Source organism: Ranitomeya variabilis, chromosome 2 (genome assembly GCF_051348905.1).
Source record: "Ranitomeya variabilis isolate aRanVar5 chromosome 2, aRanVar5.hap1, whole genome shotgun sequence".
NCBI lineage: Eukaryota > Metazoa > Chordata > Amphibia > Anura > Dendrobatidae > Ranitomeya > Ranitomeya variabilis.
In genome coordinates, this window is record NC_135233.1 from 223444051 (window position 1) to 223463459 (window position 19409).

The window sequence follows — 19409 nt, forward strand, 5'->3', positions numbered from 1 at the left end:
CCGGAAGACGCATTCATATTACAGCACATAGTTCGGTTTTTAACTCTTTGATGTCCACTACTGGGCATTTGTAGAGAAAAAAATTGCTTCAGAGCCATCCTATTGTAAAAAAATAAATAAATAAATAATAATTACTTCCAAAATATCTTGCACATCAATGCATTTTAGTTTTTAAAAAAGAACAATAAAAACTGTTGCAGGGGACACCATATTAATAAACCAGGTGAGAGAGGAACGCCCGCCATGCAGGAGGAAATGGTGTCAGCATGTGCCAATCGCCTAAGTTTTAAGGTTCAACATTACAGCGATGTCTTCTGACAGTCAAAGTGGCTGTCAAATGGATTATAGGGAAACTAGAATTATTTTATCTCTAGGGACATTTTTTTTCATTTGAAATACGGTACATGTATTTGGGGCTAAAAATCATTTTTCCAATTAAAAATGTTGCACCGATTGCCTTCTATAACCTGTTTGTTACTGTTGATTGCTGGCTGCAGAATGAGCTGAGTGAGGATCTGTCAGTGAGCAGGCAATGGTGATGACACTGAGAGTTTGCAACTCTATTACCTGTCTTTTATTTCTCTTTCTTAGCTCCTTTTTCACCGCAGATCACAAAGTTGAACTTACAGGGAAACAAAGAGCCTGTAAAAAAATACAACAGATGGTGCAAAATTTGTAATCAAACCAAACTGTAAAAGGGATTTTTATCACCAAATAAATCAATTTAAGTAAAATTAAAAATTGTCCAAAAAGGATGACAACCCAAATTAATGGCAGTGTGGTATTTTTTGTCAGGGTCTACATGCGAGCCTACCTTCACCATGTACCCAGCAGTTCACCATACAGAGCAGCTTTCCCAGTAGACGCTGGCTGGTCGCTAGGATCCCGGTGATTCATTTATTTTAGGAGGACACATATAGCAAAAAAAAAAATTATTAAAGGGTTTATTATCCCATGTAGACTACAAGTTGATGTAATCACTGGAGAGGCCACAAAACTTGCGGAATCTGGCTACTACGTCATGGTAGCTCCACTGATAATCCGGCACAAATACCTGCCTTCCTTGGCATGACCAATGGGCCTAAAAAGAAGGGATGATGACCAATGGGCCTAAAAGGCCGGGATAATGACCAATGGGCTTAAGAAGCCGGGATAATAACCAATGGGCCTAAGAAGCCGGGATAATGACCAATGGGCCTAAGAAGCCGGGATGATGACCAATGGGCCTAAGAAGCCGGGATGATGACCAATGGGCCTAAGAAGCCGGGAAGATGACCAATGGGCCTAAGAAGCCGGGATAATGACCAATGGGCCTAAGAAGCCGGGATAATGACCAATGGGCCTAAGAAGCTGGGATGATGACCAATGGGCCTAAGAAGCCGGGATAATGACCAATGGGCATAAGCTGGGATGAGTCTGCCCGGCTTCATGCCCAGACAGGCAGGGTGTCGTGTGCATGAGCAAGATTATCAGCAGTCCAAGCGTGACTTACATCTATAAAAACTTGTAGGTAACAAAGATGGTTCCAATAAATCAGACATATCCATCAGCTCTAACCCACTTGAGTCCATTGCAGTTCTCATTAAAAAAAAAAAGCTAAGAAAGGTTTTAGCAGTCAGATGGCCAAAGGACATGATTTCACCACTCTCTGTCCTGTCGTACACCACCAGGGCAACTTATGGCCAATCCATGGGGGTTAGAACAGGTAAATGTGCCCGATTTTGCTTTTTTGAAACCATCTGTGCTGCCCATAAGAAATTTGACAACCCCTTAGGATAAAAAAATCATGTGCCCACATTATTGCCAACCGATCTTTGGTGTCTTCTACAGGCCGCTCCTACATCCAGGCTCGGACTGGTCCACTGGGGAACAGGTGAATCTCCTTCCTTTCATATCTGAGCCCTTGGAATCCCAGTCCGACCCTGCCTGCACCCTTAGGTCCTGGGCACTCGTCATGACCCACTCCAATATAGAGGATAATTAACATCAAAAGCTTATGAAAACCGCTTTCGTGGACCAGAAGTATGCGAACAGGCAGCCTGCCAGAAGCCAGTGGATCCCCGATCAGCAGGAGACAGTAGGTGACACTTTGGAGTTTGCACTGTATTTTCAGTTTTTGACAAGGATTAATTTATCAGATTACCCAAGCTTCCATACAGGGTCGGCATCAGCACCCGACACACCTGAGCAAGTGCCGGGGCCCTGAGCAAGCGGGGGATCCACTTGCCATCAGGATCACCTAAGTACTATGGGGCCCATGAGCCGTGAACAGGCGCTGGCATCGGGGACCCCCATACTTTAAACTGTTTGAAATTCTGACCTCTCTGCTCGTTCCCAACTGGCTGTAGTTCCAGTCTGTTCTGCATCTTGTAATTCAGTGACGTCTCAGGGCAGAGAGCACGATGACGCCTTTATAGCGCACCCTCTGTCCTGAGCAGTGCAGACAGGCAAAAGTCGCTGAAGAGACTGGACCTGCGGCCAGCGAGGAGAGATGTTTTTTTTTTTTTTTTTAATGTATGGAGCAGTATATGGGGCCCATTCTGTATGGAGTATTATATGGGGCCCATTCTGTATGGAACATTATATGGGGCCTATTCTGTATGGAACATTATATGGGGCCCATTCTGTATGGAACATTATATGGGGCCCATTATTATGTATGGATCGATATATGAGGCCCATACTGTATGGAGCATTATATGTCTCCCATACTGTATGGAGCAATATATGGGGCGCATTCTGTATAAAGCATTGTATGGGACTCATTATTCTGTACGGAGCATTATATGGGGCTCATTATTCTGTATGGAGCATTATATGGAGTCCATCATTCTGTATGGAGCAATATATGGGGCCCATTATTCTGTATGGAGCATTATATGGAGCCCATTATTCTGTATGGAGCATTATATGAGGTCCATTATTCTGTGTGGAGCATTGTATGGGGCTCATTATTCTGTAGGGAGCATTATATAGGGTCCATTATTCTGCATGGAACATTATATTGGGTCTATTATTCTATAGGGAGCAATATATGGGTCTCATTATACTGTATGGAGCAATATATGGGGCTCATTATTCTGTATAAAGCACTATGTGGTGCCCATAATTCTGTATGGAGGAATATACTGTTTGGTTTCTGAGCTATTGCAGAATTTACAATAGATATCACTCGTGTAATGTAAGGGCAGAGACAGACTGCCGTATTTCTCGTGCGAGAATCGCATAGTAAACCTCGTACTGGCTGTCGGCTCTCCTGACCTGAGCTTGACAGCTGCATAGTAATCCATCACACTGTCATGCTCAAGTCAGGAGAGGTGCCAGGCCAGTCCGTGCAGTGGGATGCGATTATCGCACGAGAAATACGGCGGTGCGTCTCTGCCCTAAGAAGTGAAATCTTTGGCATTGTACTAAACCTACCGTATATTTCTCTGACGTTTGTGTATCATGAATTGTGGGATGTGTTAAAGGGGCCCAATGAGACTCTTTCGCCCAGGGACCACGAAAACCTGGAGCCGACCCTTCTTCCATAATATAAGACGGTCCATTGCTTTTTCCTACCAGAAGTTACTGCACAGCACATGGTTTAAGGACAACACCACATCAAGCGCTATGAAGACATTGATCCAGCAAGGAATGCTTGTGAGAGTTCAGCTCTGGAGCCAGCAGAATTGTGAATGCAGCTCTGGACTATTTTACGGTATAACACATAATGTGTTTTTGACAAGAACGCGGTGTGATTCTTAGTAAATTATGACACAAACGGTGATGTGACTGTTAAGTGTGAAAACAGCCTAAGGAGGTCGGCCATTGTGATAGAAATTAAAATTGAATAAAGGTGGGTGTAACTTCAGCGAAAGGAAAGAACCTGAAACACAATGCCCCTTTTCTTCTACACAATGAGGACACAATTTAAGTAACACACCCACCTACATGTAACCTGCAAGAAGCAGAAATCCGCAGAATTCTTCCATCTCTTCTGATGATTTTACACTTTTCTTAGACATTTTAAAATTTTTATAAATGCACCCAGCAGCAAAATGCTTACTACAAAAAGAACAGATCATACAGGGGTTATCCCACAGACACCACTTACATCCTATCCACATCTGACACCCACCATTTCAAAAAAAGGGGGCTCGTATAGTGCCAAGAGAATGAAGCTGTAGTAACCAAGGCTTTATAAGAGCGTGCATAAGTGATTACTGCTCCCAAAGACAGGGACCAGTGCTGTGGTCATACAGTGGGGAAAAAAACTGTTTAGTCAGCCACCAATTGTGCAAGTTCTCCCACTTATGAAGATGAGAGAGGCCTGTAATTGACATAATAGGTAGACCTTAACTATGAGAGTCAAAATGAGAAAACAAGTCTAGAAAATCAGCTTGTCTGATTTGGTAAGATTTATTTTGCAAATTATGGTGGAAAATAAGTATTTGGTCACCTGAAAACATGCAAGATTTCTGTCTCTCACAGGCCTGTAACTTCTTCTTTAAGAGGCTCCTCTGTCCTCCACTCATTACCTGTAGTAATGGCACCTGTTTAAACTTGTTATCAGTATAAAAGACACCTGTCCACACCCTCAGTCACACTCCAAACTCCACTATGGTGAAGACCAAAGAGCTGTCGAAGGACACCAGAAACAAAATTGTAGCCCTGCACCAGGCTGGGAAGACTGAATCTGCAATGGCAAGAAGCTTGGTGTAATGAAATCAACTTTAGGAGCAATAATAAGAAAATGGAAGACATACAAGACTACTGACAATCTCCCTCGATCTGGGGCTCCTCGCAACATCTCACCCCGTGGGGTCAAAATGATCACAAGAACGGTGAGCAAAAATCCCAGAACCACACGGGGGGACCTAGTGAATGAACTGCAGAGAGCTGGGACCAATGTAACAAGGCCTACCATAAGTAACACACTACGCCACCATGGACTCAGATCCTGCAGTGCCAGATGTGTCCCACTGCTTAAGCCAGTACATGTAGTGTATGGGTGCGGTATGGCTTCTTCACTGCACGATATGTGCACCTACCATTGCTCTTAGAGAAGAAGAGATAATATTCATAAAGGGAAACACATAGATACAATAAAAATGCACATAAATCTGGTAATGATTCCCGCCCAGGCTCTTACACTACTAGATTAGAAGACTTTCTGTGGTTGGAAATATACACACGAGCACAATGGCGCTGGTTGTACAACCCCACCAACAAGATGGCGGTCCTCACCCTGGCCGGCGACATCTTCGTACAGTAATGACGTATTGTTTATGTGACGAAGCTCCTCCCCTCCGGGCAGCAGCTTGGTGACGTCTCCGGCAGGCGCGTTTTGCTCTTCGAGTGCGGGGAATTGGCGGCCTCTGGGCCCGGATTGTCGGTAGTTCCGGTGGGAGCCGCGGACACCGGGTGGTCTTAGGCTTCGGCCGCTATCATGGGCTTCCTGAAGTTAATTGAGATAGAGAATTTCAAGTCATACAAAGGTCGGCAGATCATAGGGCCCTTCCGCCGGTTCACCGCCATCATCGGCCCCAATGGATCCGGTAAGTGCAGGCTCCGGGGGAGACTCCCGTGTGCTGTGCCCCGGCGGGCTGTGGCACATCTCTGCTTGCTGGCAGTGACTGGAGACTTCATTTACATTTTTTGCAGTTTTCATTAAACATTTTGCACCTTTTGACTTTTACAAACTTTTTTATTGCACATTGAACTTTTTTGTGGTCATAAATCGGCTTAAAGCTGGCAGAAATCCAGGAGTTTGGTCAGATGGCGCTCGCTGATGGCTGCTCACTTAACCCATTCTGCAGCCAGCAGTACATCGGTGATAATACGGACAATCGCTTCACCTGTGAGAATGTGACCGCTGTGTAAGGCTTGTGAACAGAAGCGATTGGCTGCTGCTATGGTCACAGGCCCAGACGACCCCTAATTGCAAGCCAGTGCACCTAGATTGGCTGTGATCGGGGCGAGTGTCCTTTATATGGGTCACCATCCAGATTGGTGGGGGTCTGACACCCGGCTGCACCACCGATCCGCTCTGGAAGCAGCTGATTGTGAGCTCAGCTGTGTGGACAGTCTAGTGGTCGCTTCTGGGTATTGCAGCTCAGCTCCTATTGAAGTGAATAGATCTGCAGTACCCGGCAGTGGCCACTAGGTGCTGTCTAGAGCCGCGCTGTTCACGGTCTACGTCCGGCCGCCTCCAGAGAATGGCTGACCGGTGGTGCATTCACGTGTCAGCCCCCCACCGATGTGACATGGATGACCCACCTAAAGGAATATTGGCCGGAGTAGAGCCGCTCTGTGTGCATTGGCCTGCTATGATGTGATATTAGCTCAGTGATTGGCTGCAGTGCTGTCAGAGCTGCAGACAATAATAATACTGGGGGCAGAGACTCAGTGCAGGACCTGGGGAGGGTGAACAATGCACTGGTTGCTTTTTTTTTGTTGTTGTTGTTAAGCTGCATCCGGGGAGGAGCAGAAAACATTTTGTAAGGATGTGTGCACACAGGACTGATCCGCTGCAGATTTACATTGCAAAGGGAGAAATCTGCAGCAGAAATTGACATAGCAGTTTAGTCTGCAGCGCTACCTGTGAATTTTCTCCCACAATCCTATGTAACACGCTCCGTCCTGCTGGATGCCGCACACGTGGACAGGCAGAGCCAGTACTGTAGGGTTGTGATCACACATGCCCAATATACAGCATGTCTGTTCTGCATCCTCGCGCTCTTCTCCTGTATGCTTGCTGTGACTTGTGCTCCTTATGTGTTTTATCACTTCTTTTTTTTTTTTTTTTCTGTCTACAGGGAAATCCAATCTTATGGACGCCATCAGCTTTGTGCTGGGGGAGAAGACCAGTAATCTGAGAGTGAAGACCCTTCGTGACCTCATTCATGGCGCTCCTGTGGGGAAACCTGCTGCAAACCGAGCGTTCGTCACCATGGTGTATGAGGAGGACAATGGCAAGGAGAAAGTGTTTGCAAGACATATCATTGGTAATGCAGCGCTGAAATACCCTGTAGATGCTGTAGGGGGGCGCTCATGAGCAGTTATCACTACCTGTCTATTGGGGCCTTTAAACCTACCTCCTCTGATATTGTAAATGCCCATTGGATGCAGTAGGGGGCGCTCATGAGCAGTTCTCACTACCTGTCTATTGGGGCCTAACTCCTGATATTGTAAATGCCCATTGGATGGTCCTCAGCCTGATAAGCGCAGGCTCTTCTGTGTAAACTCTGCCCCCTTCTGACGTTTCCTTTGAGCATCACTTTCTTCAGTTCGGTCACGGCACTGGGAAAGATCATCATTGGCGTACACCTAGATGATGATGGTGCCCAGAGCAGGAAGAGTTTTGGCATGTATAATCCTGAGCAAACACTTGAGCAATCAATCAAGATCACGAGGGCAGAAACGGGACAGGTTTACCCTAGGAGCCTGAAACTTTGCAGGCTCATACCAGTTGGGCATCTCATTAAATAGATTGTGTTACTTCAGAGCTGCACTCACCCTTCTGCTCACTGTCATTAGAATCGGTTGATGAGCTCGTCACCAGACTCCTCCATGACAGCCTAGAGTTGAGCTGTAGGACACTTGGTCATCTTATATATCCGGCCAATAGTGTTCTCAGAATCCAAGATTTCAGCTCTGGAGCCTATGCGATGGTGAATTAGAGGTTAATACTGTTAGTATTTTGTAATGGATTTGCGTTTCTTCTTTTTTTAGGTGGCTCCTCCGAATACAGAATCAACAGCAAGGCCGTCCAGCTGGCAGAATACAGCGATGAGCTGGAGAAGCTCGGGATCCTTATTAAAGCCAGGAACTTCTTGGTGTTCCAGGTAAGGTGATCACCGGGTGTCGGAGCGCTGTCCGATGTCTCGTGTGTTCTGTTCTGTACACTGTTTCCTTTACCCATTTGGAACAAGTGTCCCGGACCCCCGCATAATAAATGCATTAGAACAGTGCTCTTCAGCTCGTGCTTTGCCAGATCTTCTGGAACTACAACCACCAGCATGCCATGTGGCTGTTACGGCGTGCTGGAACTTGTAGTTTCCCTACACTTAGCAATTTGATATCATAATAATCTTTTATTTACATAGCGCCAACATATTCTGCAGCGCTTTACAATTCAGGGTTAGCCAACTTTTGACACTTCTTTTAAAAGGCGGCTGCAAATGTACGAAAGAAAACTGTATTCACCTTTTCTTTCCATGCCACTGCCTGGCACGAGGCTGCTAGTTGGTTGCACTGGTCACGCCAGCCGCTGGTAAAGATCAGGAGGATCGCCAGGCAATCAGTGCCAGATTAAGACAAGGTTGATTAACCCTTTAAATGACCTAAGTTTCGATGAGATCTATCTCCTCCCTCATTCGTTGTGTTTCGCCCACTTGTGCAGGGGGCTGTAGAGTCCATCGCCATGAAGAATCCCAAGGAACGTACAGCTCTTTTTGAGGAGATCAGCAGGTCGGGTGAGCTGGCACAGGAGTACGATAAGCTGAAGAAGGAAATGGTGAAAGCGGAGGAAGACACGCAGTTCAACTATCACCGCAAGAAGAACATTGCTGCCGAGAGAAAGGAAGCGAAGCAAGAGAAAGAGGAGGTCGGTCTCTTCTGTTTTGTGGCACAACTCCCTGATTGTGATACATTTTTTTTAAAGAAAGTGCTCTGTAAAATGGGAGAATTTACTCTTACCTACATTGTGTGACCATTGAGCTGTGATCCTTAGATTGAGCTCAACCGCCCCACCTTACCATTAAATCAATGCAGTCCCCAATCATTGGTGGCCATGAAAAGCACATCCTCAATCACCCGCTAAAGCCTGTGTATGGGACTGCTTAGTACAGCGGGGTTGCCCTATTTAAAGGGAATCTGTCAGCAGGATTTCACCCCTAAACTATTTAGGTCTTTTAAAGACAAGTCCAGCAATACCTTTAAATGGCTGGTCTGTTCCTCCGTTACTGAGAAATCGGTGATTGAATTGATATTTAAATGAGGATGAAGAGCTATGGTAGCTCTGAAGCCTCCGTCACTCCACCTCTATTCCCCGCTCAGCAGCACCTCCTCCTGCTTGACTGAGGGCCTCTGCTCTGTGTGACTTCAGGTGAAGGAGCCGTCAGTCAAGCAGAAGGACATCCCTATGTATGTGGTTCTTGCGGATAGGAAAGAGGCTAATTCTATTCTTCTGTACACAGGCGGAGCGATACCAGCGACTTAAGGATGAGGTGGCAAGAGCCCAGATCCAAATGCAGCTCTTCAAGCTTTACCACAATGAGTCCGAAATCGAGAAACTGAACAAGGAGTTGTCAAGTAAGAACAAGGAGATTGAGAAGGACAAGAAGCACATGGACAAGGTGGAAGAAGAACTCAAGGACAAGAAGAAGGATCTGGGCAAGATGATGCGGGAACAGCAATCCATAGAGAAGGAAATCAAGTGAGTCCTCTTGGGGCGAGCTCCTCAGTTGGTCTCCTTTTCTGCACCTCTCTTGTGTATGATGGCTTGTCTCATGATCCAGCCTTGCTTTGATCGCGTGCTGCTTCTCCTTCCACCCATAGGGAGAAGGATGCCGAATTGAATCAAAAGCGTCCACAATATATCAAAGCCAAGGAGAACACTTCTCACAAGATCAAGAAGTTGGAAGCTGCCAAGAAGTCTCTCCAGAATGCCCAGAAACAATATAAGAAGCGCAAGGGGGATATGGACGAGCTGGAGAAGGAGATGCAGTCGGTGGAGGATGCCAGGCAGGAGTTTGAAGAAAGGATGGAGGAGGAAAGCCAGAGCCAAGGTCGGGATCTCACATTAGAGGAGAACCAGGTAATGGCCGCTCCTTTACGGTTTGTTTGTTTTTTTGTTTTTTTTTCCCATATTTTATTTCCAACTTTTTTTTTTTTTTTCATTTTGTCCTCTAGGTGAAGAAGTATCACCGCCTGAAAGAGGAAGCCAGCAAAAGGGCTGCAACGCTGGCCCAGGAGCTAGAGAAGTTCAACAGAGACCAGAAAGCTGATCAGGATCGCCTCGACCTGGAGGAAAGGAAAAAAGTGGAGACTGAAGTACGACCATATTATCCTACCGTGCAACTTCATCTTGGTTTGTGCCGCATTTAAGAAGCCGGCGGCTTCGTAACTTGTCTTGACTACGTTCTATTTTGGATTTTTTTCCAGGCTAAAATCAAGCAGAAGCTACGTGAAATCGAAGAAAACCAGAAGAGAATAGAAAAGCTGGAGGAATACATTGCAACCAGCAAGTGGGTAGCCCGATGTGCTGTTGGTATATTTAATTAGGTTGTCATGCACCCCCCAACCTCATTAGAATAGGTAACAAAGCTTTTGTAATATAGTAGTGTCCACGCTTAGTAAGTGTCGGCACATTTCTAGGATATGTCATCCCTTAAAGGGGTTGTCCAGGAGTGCGACAGAAGTCTGCAAGCACTCAGTAACTGCAGACTTATTCATCGCTATCACGCTTCCCTCGAGAGGAAAAACTGTCCAGGACGCATCGATAGGCCAAATATCAAACACCCCCCAAAAAATTGTCTTAACTGAGGTGGGACTACCACTGTAATCATTTGCAGTCCATGGAGGACAGGTTGTTTCCTTCAGAGCAAAGGGGTGATTTCCTTTCTGACACCCTCATGCTTTAATAGAGCATATAAAAAATATAGGTTGTCGTAGTAGGACACGCCAGGAGTGGTGCTTCACATGCCTGAGGTTTATTGCTCCTTTTTTTAGGCAGTCTTTAGAAGAGCAAAAGAATCTCGAAGAGACTTTAACGGACGAAGTGGAAATGGCGAAGAGGAGGATTGACGAAATCAATAAGGAGTTGAACCAAGTGATGGAGCAGCTCGGCGATGCCAGGATAGATCGTCAGGAGAGCAGCAGGCAGCAGCGCAAGGCGGAGATCATGGAGAGCATCAAGCGGCTGTATCCTGGCTCTGTGGTCAGTGGTGGCCACCAAGTTGGCCTTTAGTAGAGCGATGATGATGATATTAGAGAGCCCTCTGTTGGGTGTAATGACTATTGGGCGGTAATGATAACACTGTCCATTTCTCTCTTCAGTATGGCCGCCTGATTGACCTCTGCCAGCCCACGCAGAAGAAGTACCAGATCGCGGTCACAAAGGTGCTTGGAAAGAACATGGATGCTATTATTGTCGACTCCGAAAAGACAGGAAGGGACTGTATCCAATATATCAAGGAGCAGCGCGGGGAGCCTGAAACCTTCCTTCCTCTGGATTATCTTGAGGTACTGAAGAAAACGTTTCTAATAATTTTCTTCTGAATATTTTAGGATGGTCGCTGTTGCTCTTCACTTGCTGCATCTTTTATTTTTAGGTAAAACCGACTGATGAGAAGCTGCGTGAGCTGAAAGGGGCAAAGCTGGTGATTGACGTTATCCGATATGAGCCCCCGCATATTAAGAAGGCCCTGCAGTACGCCTGTGGTAATGCATTGGTGTGCGATAATGTAGAAGACGCTCGCAGGATAGCCTTCGGAGGACACCAGAGACACAAAGTACGTATTACATCCTACAACTTCGGGGGAGATGTTGATCGGGCATGTCTGGTTTCAGGCAGCAGATTGTATTGTTCTCCCAGAGATAAGCCACCGGATGACGTGTCATAGAGAATACATGAGGGCTCCTGTGCATGGCTGAGACTGCTGACCCATCGGCAAAAGAATCGTTCAGCACACCGCCATCTAAGGCTGGTTTCACACTTGCGTTTTGATCTGCAGCGTTTTAGCGCTAAAAAACGCATGCGTTTTTTTTTCTATACTTAACATTAAAAACGCATGTGTTTTTTTAGCATGCGTTTTGACGCGTTTTCGGCAACGCATGCGTTTTTTGATGCGTGCGTTTAGTTGCAGAAATGCAACCTGTAGTAATTTCTAGCGGCGTTTTTTTGCCGCAAAAAAACCGCATGCGTTTATTCGCGGCAAAAAAATGCATTGCTGTCTATGGAAACGCATGTGTTTTTAAGCACATTCGTTTGCTTGCGTTAAAAATGCATGCGTTTTTATAGAAAAACACAAGAAAACCCTAACCCTAAACACAAGAAAACCCTAACCCTAAACACAAGAAAAAACAAGAAAACCCTAACCCTAGGGTTACTAGGGATCCTAACCCTAACCCTAGGGATCCTAACCCTAACCCTTAGCTAGCTATTTCTGTTTATAGTGGGTTTTCTATTTGATTTTGATGATTGACAGCTGTCACACACTTCTCAGCATGCGTTTAAAAAACGCAAACGCAGGAAAAAACGCATGTAAACGCGGCAAAAACACCGTGTTTTTTTTTTTTTTTTTTTTTGCATGCAAAAATGCATGCGTCTAAAAAACGCGGCGTTTTGCCTCGTTTACATGCGTTTTTTCACCACATGCGTTTTTTTTTTTTTTTTTAAACGCTGCAGATCAAAACGCAAGTGTGAAACCAGCCTAATGTGTGTGGGGCTTTTAAAGTAGATAGTCTGTAAATGCACAGTTTCACAGTGGCTCATAGTGCATGATAAATTTGCCGCGTCTTTACACTTGTCACTTTTTGGTGCACATTGTCACATCTAAGCCACCAAACGTGCCTATCAACAAGGCAAAAAGTAATAAAAATTGGCTCAATTGCTGCCAAATCCAAGGTGCCCTCCGAATATTAACTGTGGTATTACACAGAGCTTCAAAAAAGTGTCTGCCGGGCGGCTCCTTTGCTGGAGAAAGTGAAGGTCTTGTTAATCAAGATCTGAGATGTCCCTCATCCATCTCAAGTACCAGCCTCCTCAGATATTGTAGGTTTTGGTGGGAGGATTTTTTTTTTTTATAAGATCTATAGCTATAAGTGAAGTGCGGTTGCCTCATTGTCTTTTAACTTTTTGTTTGCAGACTGTTGCTCTAGATGGCACCTTATTCCAGAAGTCCGGTGTGATTTCTGGAGGTGCCAGCGACTTAAAAGCCAAGGCGAGAAGATGGGATGAAAAAGCAGTGGACAAACTGAAGGAAAAGAAGGAACGATTAACAGAAGAGCTGAAGGTGAGGAGTGGCAGGTTTTGCAGCCCTGATGGTGTAAGCAGAAGTGTTACAGATCAGTCAAGACCTTTCTGTTCTCTTGCAGGAGCAAATGAAAGCGAAACGTAAGGAGGCCGAGCTGCGGCAGGTCCAGTCCCAGGCGCACGGTCTGCAGATGAGGCTTAAGTATTCCCAGAGTGACCTCGAGCAGACCAAAACCCGGCATCTAGCAATGAACATGCAGGTACCAGACACACAAGGCTCTAGTGACAGACAGCAGCGGTTTTCTGCTACTTATAGTTTTGATGTTATTTGTAGTGACCTGTTCTTCCCTTTTTTTGTTTTGTCAAGGAAAAATCCAAGCTAGAGAGCGAGTTGGCCAATTTCAGCCCACGTATCAACGACATAAAGCGGATCATTCAGGGCCGCGATCGAGAGATGAAGGAGCTGAAGGAGAAGATGAATCTGGTGAGTAGCAGAGCTTCACTGTAGAGCACAACGGCGCCCCCTATGGATTACAGGGTAATGTATGCCTGTGCTCACCAGGTGGAAGACGAGGTGTTTGAAGAGTTCTGCCAGGAGATCGGGGTCCGTAACATCAGAGAGTTTGAGGAGGAGAAGGTCAAGAGACAGAATGAGATCGCCAAGAAGAGGTAATCGCTTTCGTTGACCGATCTGCGGCAAAATACTCAAATCGGTCTTTGTATATGATACACTTTGAGGGGATCTTTTCGTGCAACCCCGCTCCGTGAGCAAATTTCCTGAGCTTCCATATTCCCTGGCGCGGTATTTGATTCACTGGCATGACGTTGTCTATGCAGCACACAGGTAACATCTCGCCAGTCATTTTTGCAGTTGGGTTGCATGGAAAGTTTTGGCTTTTACAGGTTACTTGTTTCAACTTTGATGTGGTCAGTGCTCATAGATCAGCTGAGAGGAGCTCAGGAAAAGAGACAGATAAAAGTTACAAACTCTCCTTTTAGAGTTTGCTGACGGATTCGAAGTTCTCATTCTGCAGCCAGCCCAATGCAAGGCAAATGGTGCAAACATATTCTGAAAATCAATTACCAAAATAATCTTTATCCCAAAGTACCTGCCATGACGGACAACCCCTTTAGTGCACTTTTTATTCTTCCGGCCGTGGCAAAATGATAACAATGGAAGTTAATAGTTTGGCAATAACTTTGGAGCCTCAGACTGAGGACCCAGGATTTTTAGGCGGTAGAGGATAATTTGATGGTCTTTCTTTTGTAGGTTAGAGTTTGAGAATCAGAAGACCCGTCTGGGCATCCAGCTGGACTACGAGAAGAATCAACTGAAAGAGGACCAGGGGAAGGTGCAGACGTGGGAGCAGGCCGTGAAGAAAGACGAAAATGAGATCGAAAAACTGAAAAAGGTAATATCGAGACTTAATCTCCAGAGCATTCTTCACGAGGACAACTTGTTCTGTGAGACATCTCTATGGCCTAGGATTGCACCGGTGGAGACCTTGTGTTGATTGTATTATTTAGGAGGAGCAAAGACACATGAAAATCATTGATGAGACAATGGCGCAGTTACAAGATCTGAAAAACCAACATCTGGCGAAAAAGTCTGAAGTCAATGACAAGAATCATCTCATGGAAGATATCCGAAAGAAGCTGGGGGGCGCCAACAAGTCAGTGACATGTATATAATGTGTCCAGGGTCCGAGACGCCATGTTCTCCTTAAAGTATTTGGATGGTAAGTGTCTGGGTAATCTTCATTGTGTTTTTGTGATCTCTCAGGGAGATGACCCACCTGCAAAAAGAAGTCACTGCAATTGAGACCAAACTGGAGCAGAAGCGGAGTGATCGGCACAACCTGCTGCAGGCCTGCAAGATGCAAGATATTAAGCTGCCCTTCTCTAAGGGCACAATGGACGACATCAGCCAGGAAGAGGTGAAAACAACAAAACTTAAAGCATGCATCTTCTGGTTTATGCTTCTCAATATGATGGCGTCCTAACACCGGGACCCCCTGACTCAGGCGCGGGGTGACATGCTGCAGTTTTCAGAAAATCACAGCTTTAATTGTTAGCAATGAGGAGATCCTGCTGTGTCGTCCTCAACATGAAAACTGCCACAACCTGCTGAAGTCTTCTCTGATAATAATCCGCTCTACTACTCTGCTTCAACCTTGCGGCTTCTCCTAACTGCCTGTCCTTTCTCTATTCACACAAATAATCACTTTTCCAGAGGGATGGCGGCCTATCAGAAACCTGGAGTGGTGCAAGGGCTCCCTTGCGCCACCCCCAGTTTTCTGGTAGGTCACCATCAGGTAGGAGAACCCACCTGTTTTGTTGGGGTTTCCTGTGCCGCCCAGTACCTGGCTTAGTGCTCCATTTTCAACTAGATTTCCTTCCGAGTGCTTTGTGTTTCTTACAAGACTGAAAATGACTTCTATGTTTTTTGTTTTTAAGGGTGGTTCGCAGGGAGAAGAGTCAGGCACCAGCTCCCAGAGGTCCTCCAATGTGTACGCGCGGGAAGCTTTAATCGAGATCGACTACAGCGAACTTTCTGAAGATCTCAAGGTCAGCTGCTGTCTGTACCTTTTGGTCCAATGTTTCTAAATTTTGTTCGTATACATGAAAATGCATGTAAGTCTCCTCACTCTAACATGCCAGGCCTGGCTTGTCCCTTTGCACAAGGAGAATTGTTACCTCTTAAATTCCAGACTCAAGCCTCTCACCTATCCATATCAGATCTCATACTTTGCACTGATGAGGGGCAATATCCCGAAACACTGAGTCTGTAAATTGAGATTCTGGTTTGGTTTTCATCCTAAATCATATTGTTAGACTTGTTAAAGGGTCTGTATTGACTATTAGGATTGTATAGTTAATTTCCTAGAGTAGCATTGCGCTGCCTATAAGTCTCCTCAACTTTGACGTGCCAGGCCTGACTTGTCACTCTCCACAAGGAGAAACGTTACCCCCTTAGATCACTAAATTTGGTTCCTGATGGAAAACCCTTTATTGCCCTACTTGATGTATATTTTTTTGGCAGGATGCTGTGGCAGATGATGACATTAAGCAAGAAATGGCTGCTCTGCAGCAGAAGCTGAACGAGCAGCAGAGTGTTTTGCAACGCATCTCTGCTCCCAACATGAAGGCAATGGAGAAATTGGAGAGCGTCAGGGACAAGTTCCAGGAGACGTCTGATGGTGAGATGTTGAGCAGAGTTGGTGTGAATCGATTCACACCACCCAGTTTGTTTTAGGGGTCGGTTGTTGGGAGCCGTGAGATCTTCTTGTCTAATGGCATCCGCATCTCCTCTTTTGATTAGCTGGCCTGGCAAGACGTCCCAGGCCAACTGCTGAAGAGAAGAGGTGGTTCTCGAGGCTCAGATTACTGGTGTAGCTGAGTGTACGTCTGCCGCCTGTTAGTGACGGAATGAGTGGCACTGGCAGATCGGCTTTACTTTTGGCAGCTTCTTATACGACTCCTTAAAATCTCGTCTTGCAGAGTTTGAAGCCGCTCGTAAGCGAGCCAAGAAGGCGAAGCAAGCCTTTGAGCAGACAAAGAAAGAGAGATTCGACAGGTTCAACGCCTGCTTTGAATCTGTAGCAACTAATATCGATGAAATCTACAAAGCGCTGTCGAGGAATAGTAGTGCCCAGGTAATAACCGTCCCCAGTCATTCTGGATTTGTCCTTCGCCCTCCTTCTTCTGATCTCTGGTGATTTACCCTATGATCACAGGCTTTCCTGGGGCCAGAAAACCCTGAAGAACCCTACTTAGATGGCATCAATTATAACTGCGTGGCCCCTGGAAAACGGTTCAGGCCCATGGACAACTTGTCTGGAGGAGAGAAAACTGTAGCCGCACTTGCCTTGCTCTTTGCCATTCACAGGTAAAGGATGACCCCGCTCTGCTTAGTAATAAGGGTCTGTACGTTTATAGCCCCCTAATTTGTGGCTTGACTTTAATCCGTAGTTACAAACCGTCCCCGTTCTTTGTATTGGATGAAATAGACGCTGCCTTGGATAACACCAACATAGGAAAGGTGAGGCATGTCTTAAGATGTCTCAGGCGTCTTCTCATGACTGCATGGTCCATTGGCTCTAGGGTGGTCTACGTACGTGCTGGGGGACCTCATCTCTCCTCTTTGTTGCAGGTGGCCAATTACATTAAGGAGCAGTCAATGACGAACTTCCAGGCGATTGTCATTTCCCTCAAGGAGGAGTTTTACACCAAGGCAGAGAGCTTGGTCGGTGTATATCCCGAGGTAAGAAATGACCAATGTTTCATGGGGCAATTCCTTTCCTAGGGGTTTTATATAACTTTATTTTTAACACCTTCATCCCCAGGGGAGTTTTTTTATTTTTTCACCTTTTTCCAAGAGCCATAACTTTATTTTTCCATCCATATGGTCGTGTCGGGGCTGCTTGAACTTCTGAATGACACCATTCATTCTGCCACATAGTGTACTGTGCTTGTTAAATGCCTTTGACAGCGGCATTTCATCTGTTAACAGCCGCAGGTGGATCTGGAATCCACCCGCGGCTGGTAGAGGCACTTGATGGCTGATTGAATCAAAGCCCCTTTTTTCCAAAGCTAAAGATGTTCTCAACTGAGAAGAAGAGTGCCATCTCCGCCCCATATATTTAGCGATCATCAGGGGCTCTCGCACTTCTGACTGGTCTCTTCTGATTTATGGCGTTTTCTCTGTAATATTCAGACATTTTGTTCATTGTGTCACATATGCAATAAAGGGGGTAAATACTTTCTCTGCACTGGATTTTGGCAGCGCTTGGTAAAGATGTAAAAAGTCACGTTCTTGTCTACAAATGAATGAAAAATAAAAAGACTGTTCAAACCAAGCACAGGCACACGGTGCACCATTGTAGTGGCCCAAATAGTTCAGTGTACCTTCCCATCTATTGGTTTTGCATCTTATTTTTCTTGATTAGACAGCTCTGGTTTTACAGAAGATGGAGGTAAAAACAAGTAGGTGGGAAGGTGCCCTGAACTGTTCGGCCACGCCAAGGGTGCACCGAGCGTCTGTGTTTGGTCTGAATGCTTATTTGTGCCTACACTCCCTATAACTCTTTGCTCTCTCCTGTTGGAGAATCTAGCAAGGCCATGCTCTCAGGGAAAGGACCTGTGCAAATAATTTTCCCTCTACTGCCACCTATTGGTGAGAGTCGTGTAAGTCACTGGACGATTCCAAGGACCTCTTTGGGACCTGCCCTTGACTTGCGGGTAGAGAAATGACTCTGCTTGTGTTATATACTGTTAATGGATCCATTTACTTCTTGTCTTTGCAGCAAGGGGATTGTGTGATCAGCAAAGTCCTGACTTTTGACTTGACCAAATACCCAGATGCCAACCCGAATCCGAACGATTAGTACAGGCCTAAGCACAGTCTGGATGTTTTCTACGTCTTCAGCCGTCGTATTGGGGGTGTCCTAACTTATCATGACTTTTCCCGGCCTCTCTGATCCGTGCGATTATGTATACGAACGTCAATCCTGAAAGATCACTCAACCTTCCCCTTGGTTTACTCCCCACATGTTTTAAGCTTTACTTCCATCATGGTGTAATTATCTGATCCTTTCTTCTTTTTTTTTTCTTTAACCCTTTTACTCTCAGAGTTGTGGCATTGTTGTGTTTAGCGCTGACCCTTCCCATTTTTAGTCGAGTGCTTTCTACAGCTTTTGTTACGATGTCTGCGATGCCTTTTATCATTTTAGCGTCTTACGTATTTTTGCGTCACAAATGTGTCCAAATGTTTTGCAATAAAGAACTGAGAACTTTTCTGCGTCCGGCTTTTTATGGTAAAATAATGGAACGGCAATACACTGCAAAAGATATCGGCACCCGGATATTTCTGGAAGGGAACAGGTGCCATTTTTGGGACCTATATTCCGTGACCAGAGGAGGGCATGTTGCAATGACTTGGTGCCCCCTTTCATTGAATTTCAGCTTTAGTACAGGGATCAACAACGTACACCGCTCCAGTTGTGGTGAAACTACTGCTCCCAGCATTTCCTGACAGTTGGCAACAATCCGCGCATGTTGGGAGTTGTAGTTTTGCATCAGCCGGATGTCTGCTGGTGCCTGCTGTAGTATGTGGGGTCTACAGGATAATCAGAAGGGATCGGAGTCATGTATGTCACTTGTGATGAGAGATACATCAGTAATATACTATGTAAATTAAACAAGTCTTATCCAAAGAACGAAATGCACCCATCCACAGAGAACTGTTTTGGGCTTCTTGCCCCTCATCAGTGCAGAGCAGAGTGCCGGTTGGGACGCTTTGATGAGGGTCTAAGGTAGGGGTCTCAAGTAGATGGGCCACATGTTGCGTCTGAGGCTGTCTTCTGAGACACTAGACTTCCCAAGACCTCGGAACAGCAGAGGGCAAGCTGAAGAAGGGGCACACCGGCGCCCCTTACAGTTATCACAC

At 45.7% G+C, this 19409-nt stretch overlaps 2 protein-coding genes across 2 annotated transcripts in view; one reads left to right on the forward strand and one right to left on the reverse strand.

Moving 5' to 3' along the window:
- PFKFB1 (6-phosphofructo-2-kinase/fructose-2,6-biphosphatase 1) overlaps positions 1–19409 on the reverse strand; it is a 724603-nt gene that overhangs the window by 369584 nt on the left and 335610 nt on the right. The window lies entirely within an intron of this gene.
- Positions 5228–18757, forward strand: SMC1A (structural maintenance of chromosomes 1A). Its single transcript, XM_077283741.1, has 25 exons — positions 5228–5540; positions 6801–6989; positions 7717–7829; positions 8387–8590; positions 9183–9421; positions 9544–9802; positions 9898–10038; positions 10150–10232; positions 10717–10924; positions 11044–11229; positions 11319–11498; positions 12855–13001; positions 13084–13221; positions 13329–13445; positions 13524–13630; positions 14232–14373; positions 14489–14634; positions 14745–14898; positions 15419–15529; positions 16005–16161; positions 16463–16617; positions 16699–16850; positions 16934–17003; positions 17115–17225; positions 18268–18757. The coding sequence occupies exons 1-25, from the start codon at positions 5432–5434 to the stop codon at positions 18346–18348; spliced, it is 3699 nt and encodes a 1232-aa protein (XP_077139856.1). The 5' UTR covers positions 5228–5431; the 3' UTR covers positions 18349–18757.

Excerpts from the sequence above, each read along its gene's own strand:
- SMC1A (XM_077283741.1), top strand. The coding sequence starts at position 5,432 with ATGGGCTTCCTGAAGTTAATTGAGATAGAGAATTTCAAGTCATACAAA. Across the intron at positions 5,541-6,800 it reads CATCGGCCCCAATGGATCCG|GGAAATCCAATCTTATGGAC; the intron begins GTAAGTGCAGGC and ends TTCTGTCTACAG. Across the intron at positions 6,990-7,716 it reads GTTTGCAAGACATATCATTG|GTGGCTCCTCCGAATACAGA; the intron begins GTAATGCAGCGC and ends TTCTTTTTTTAG.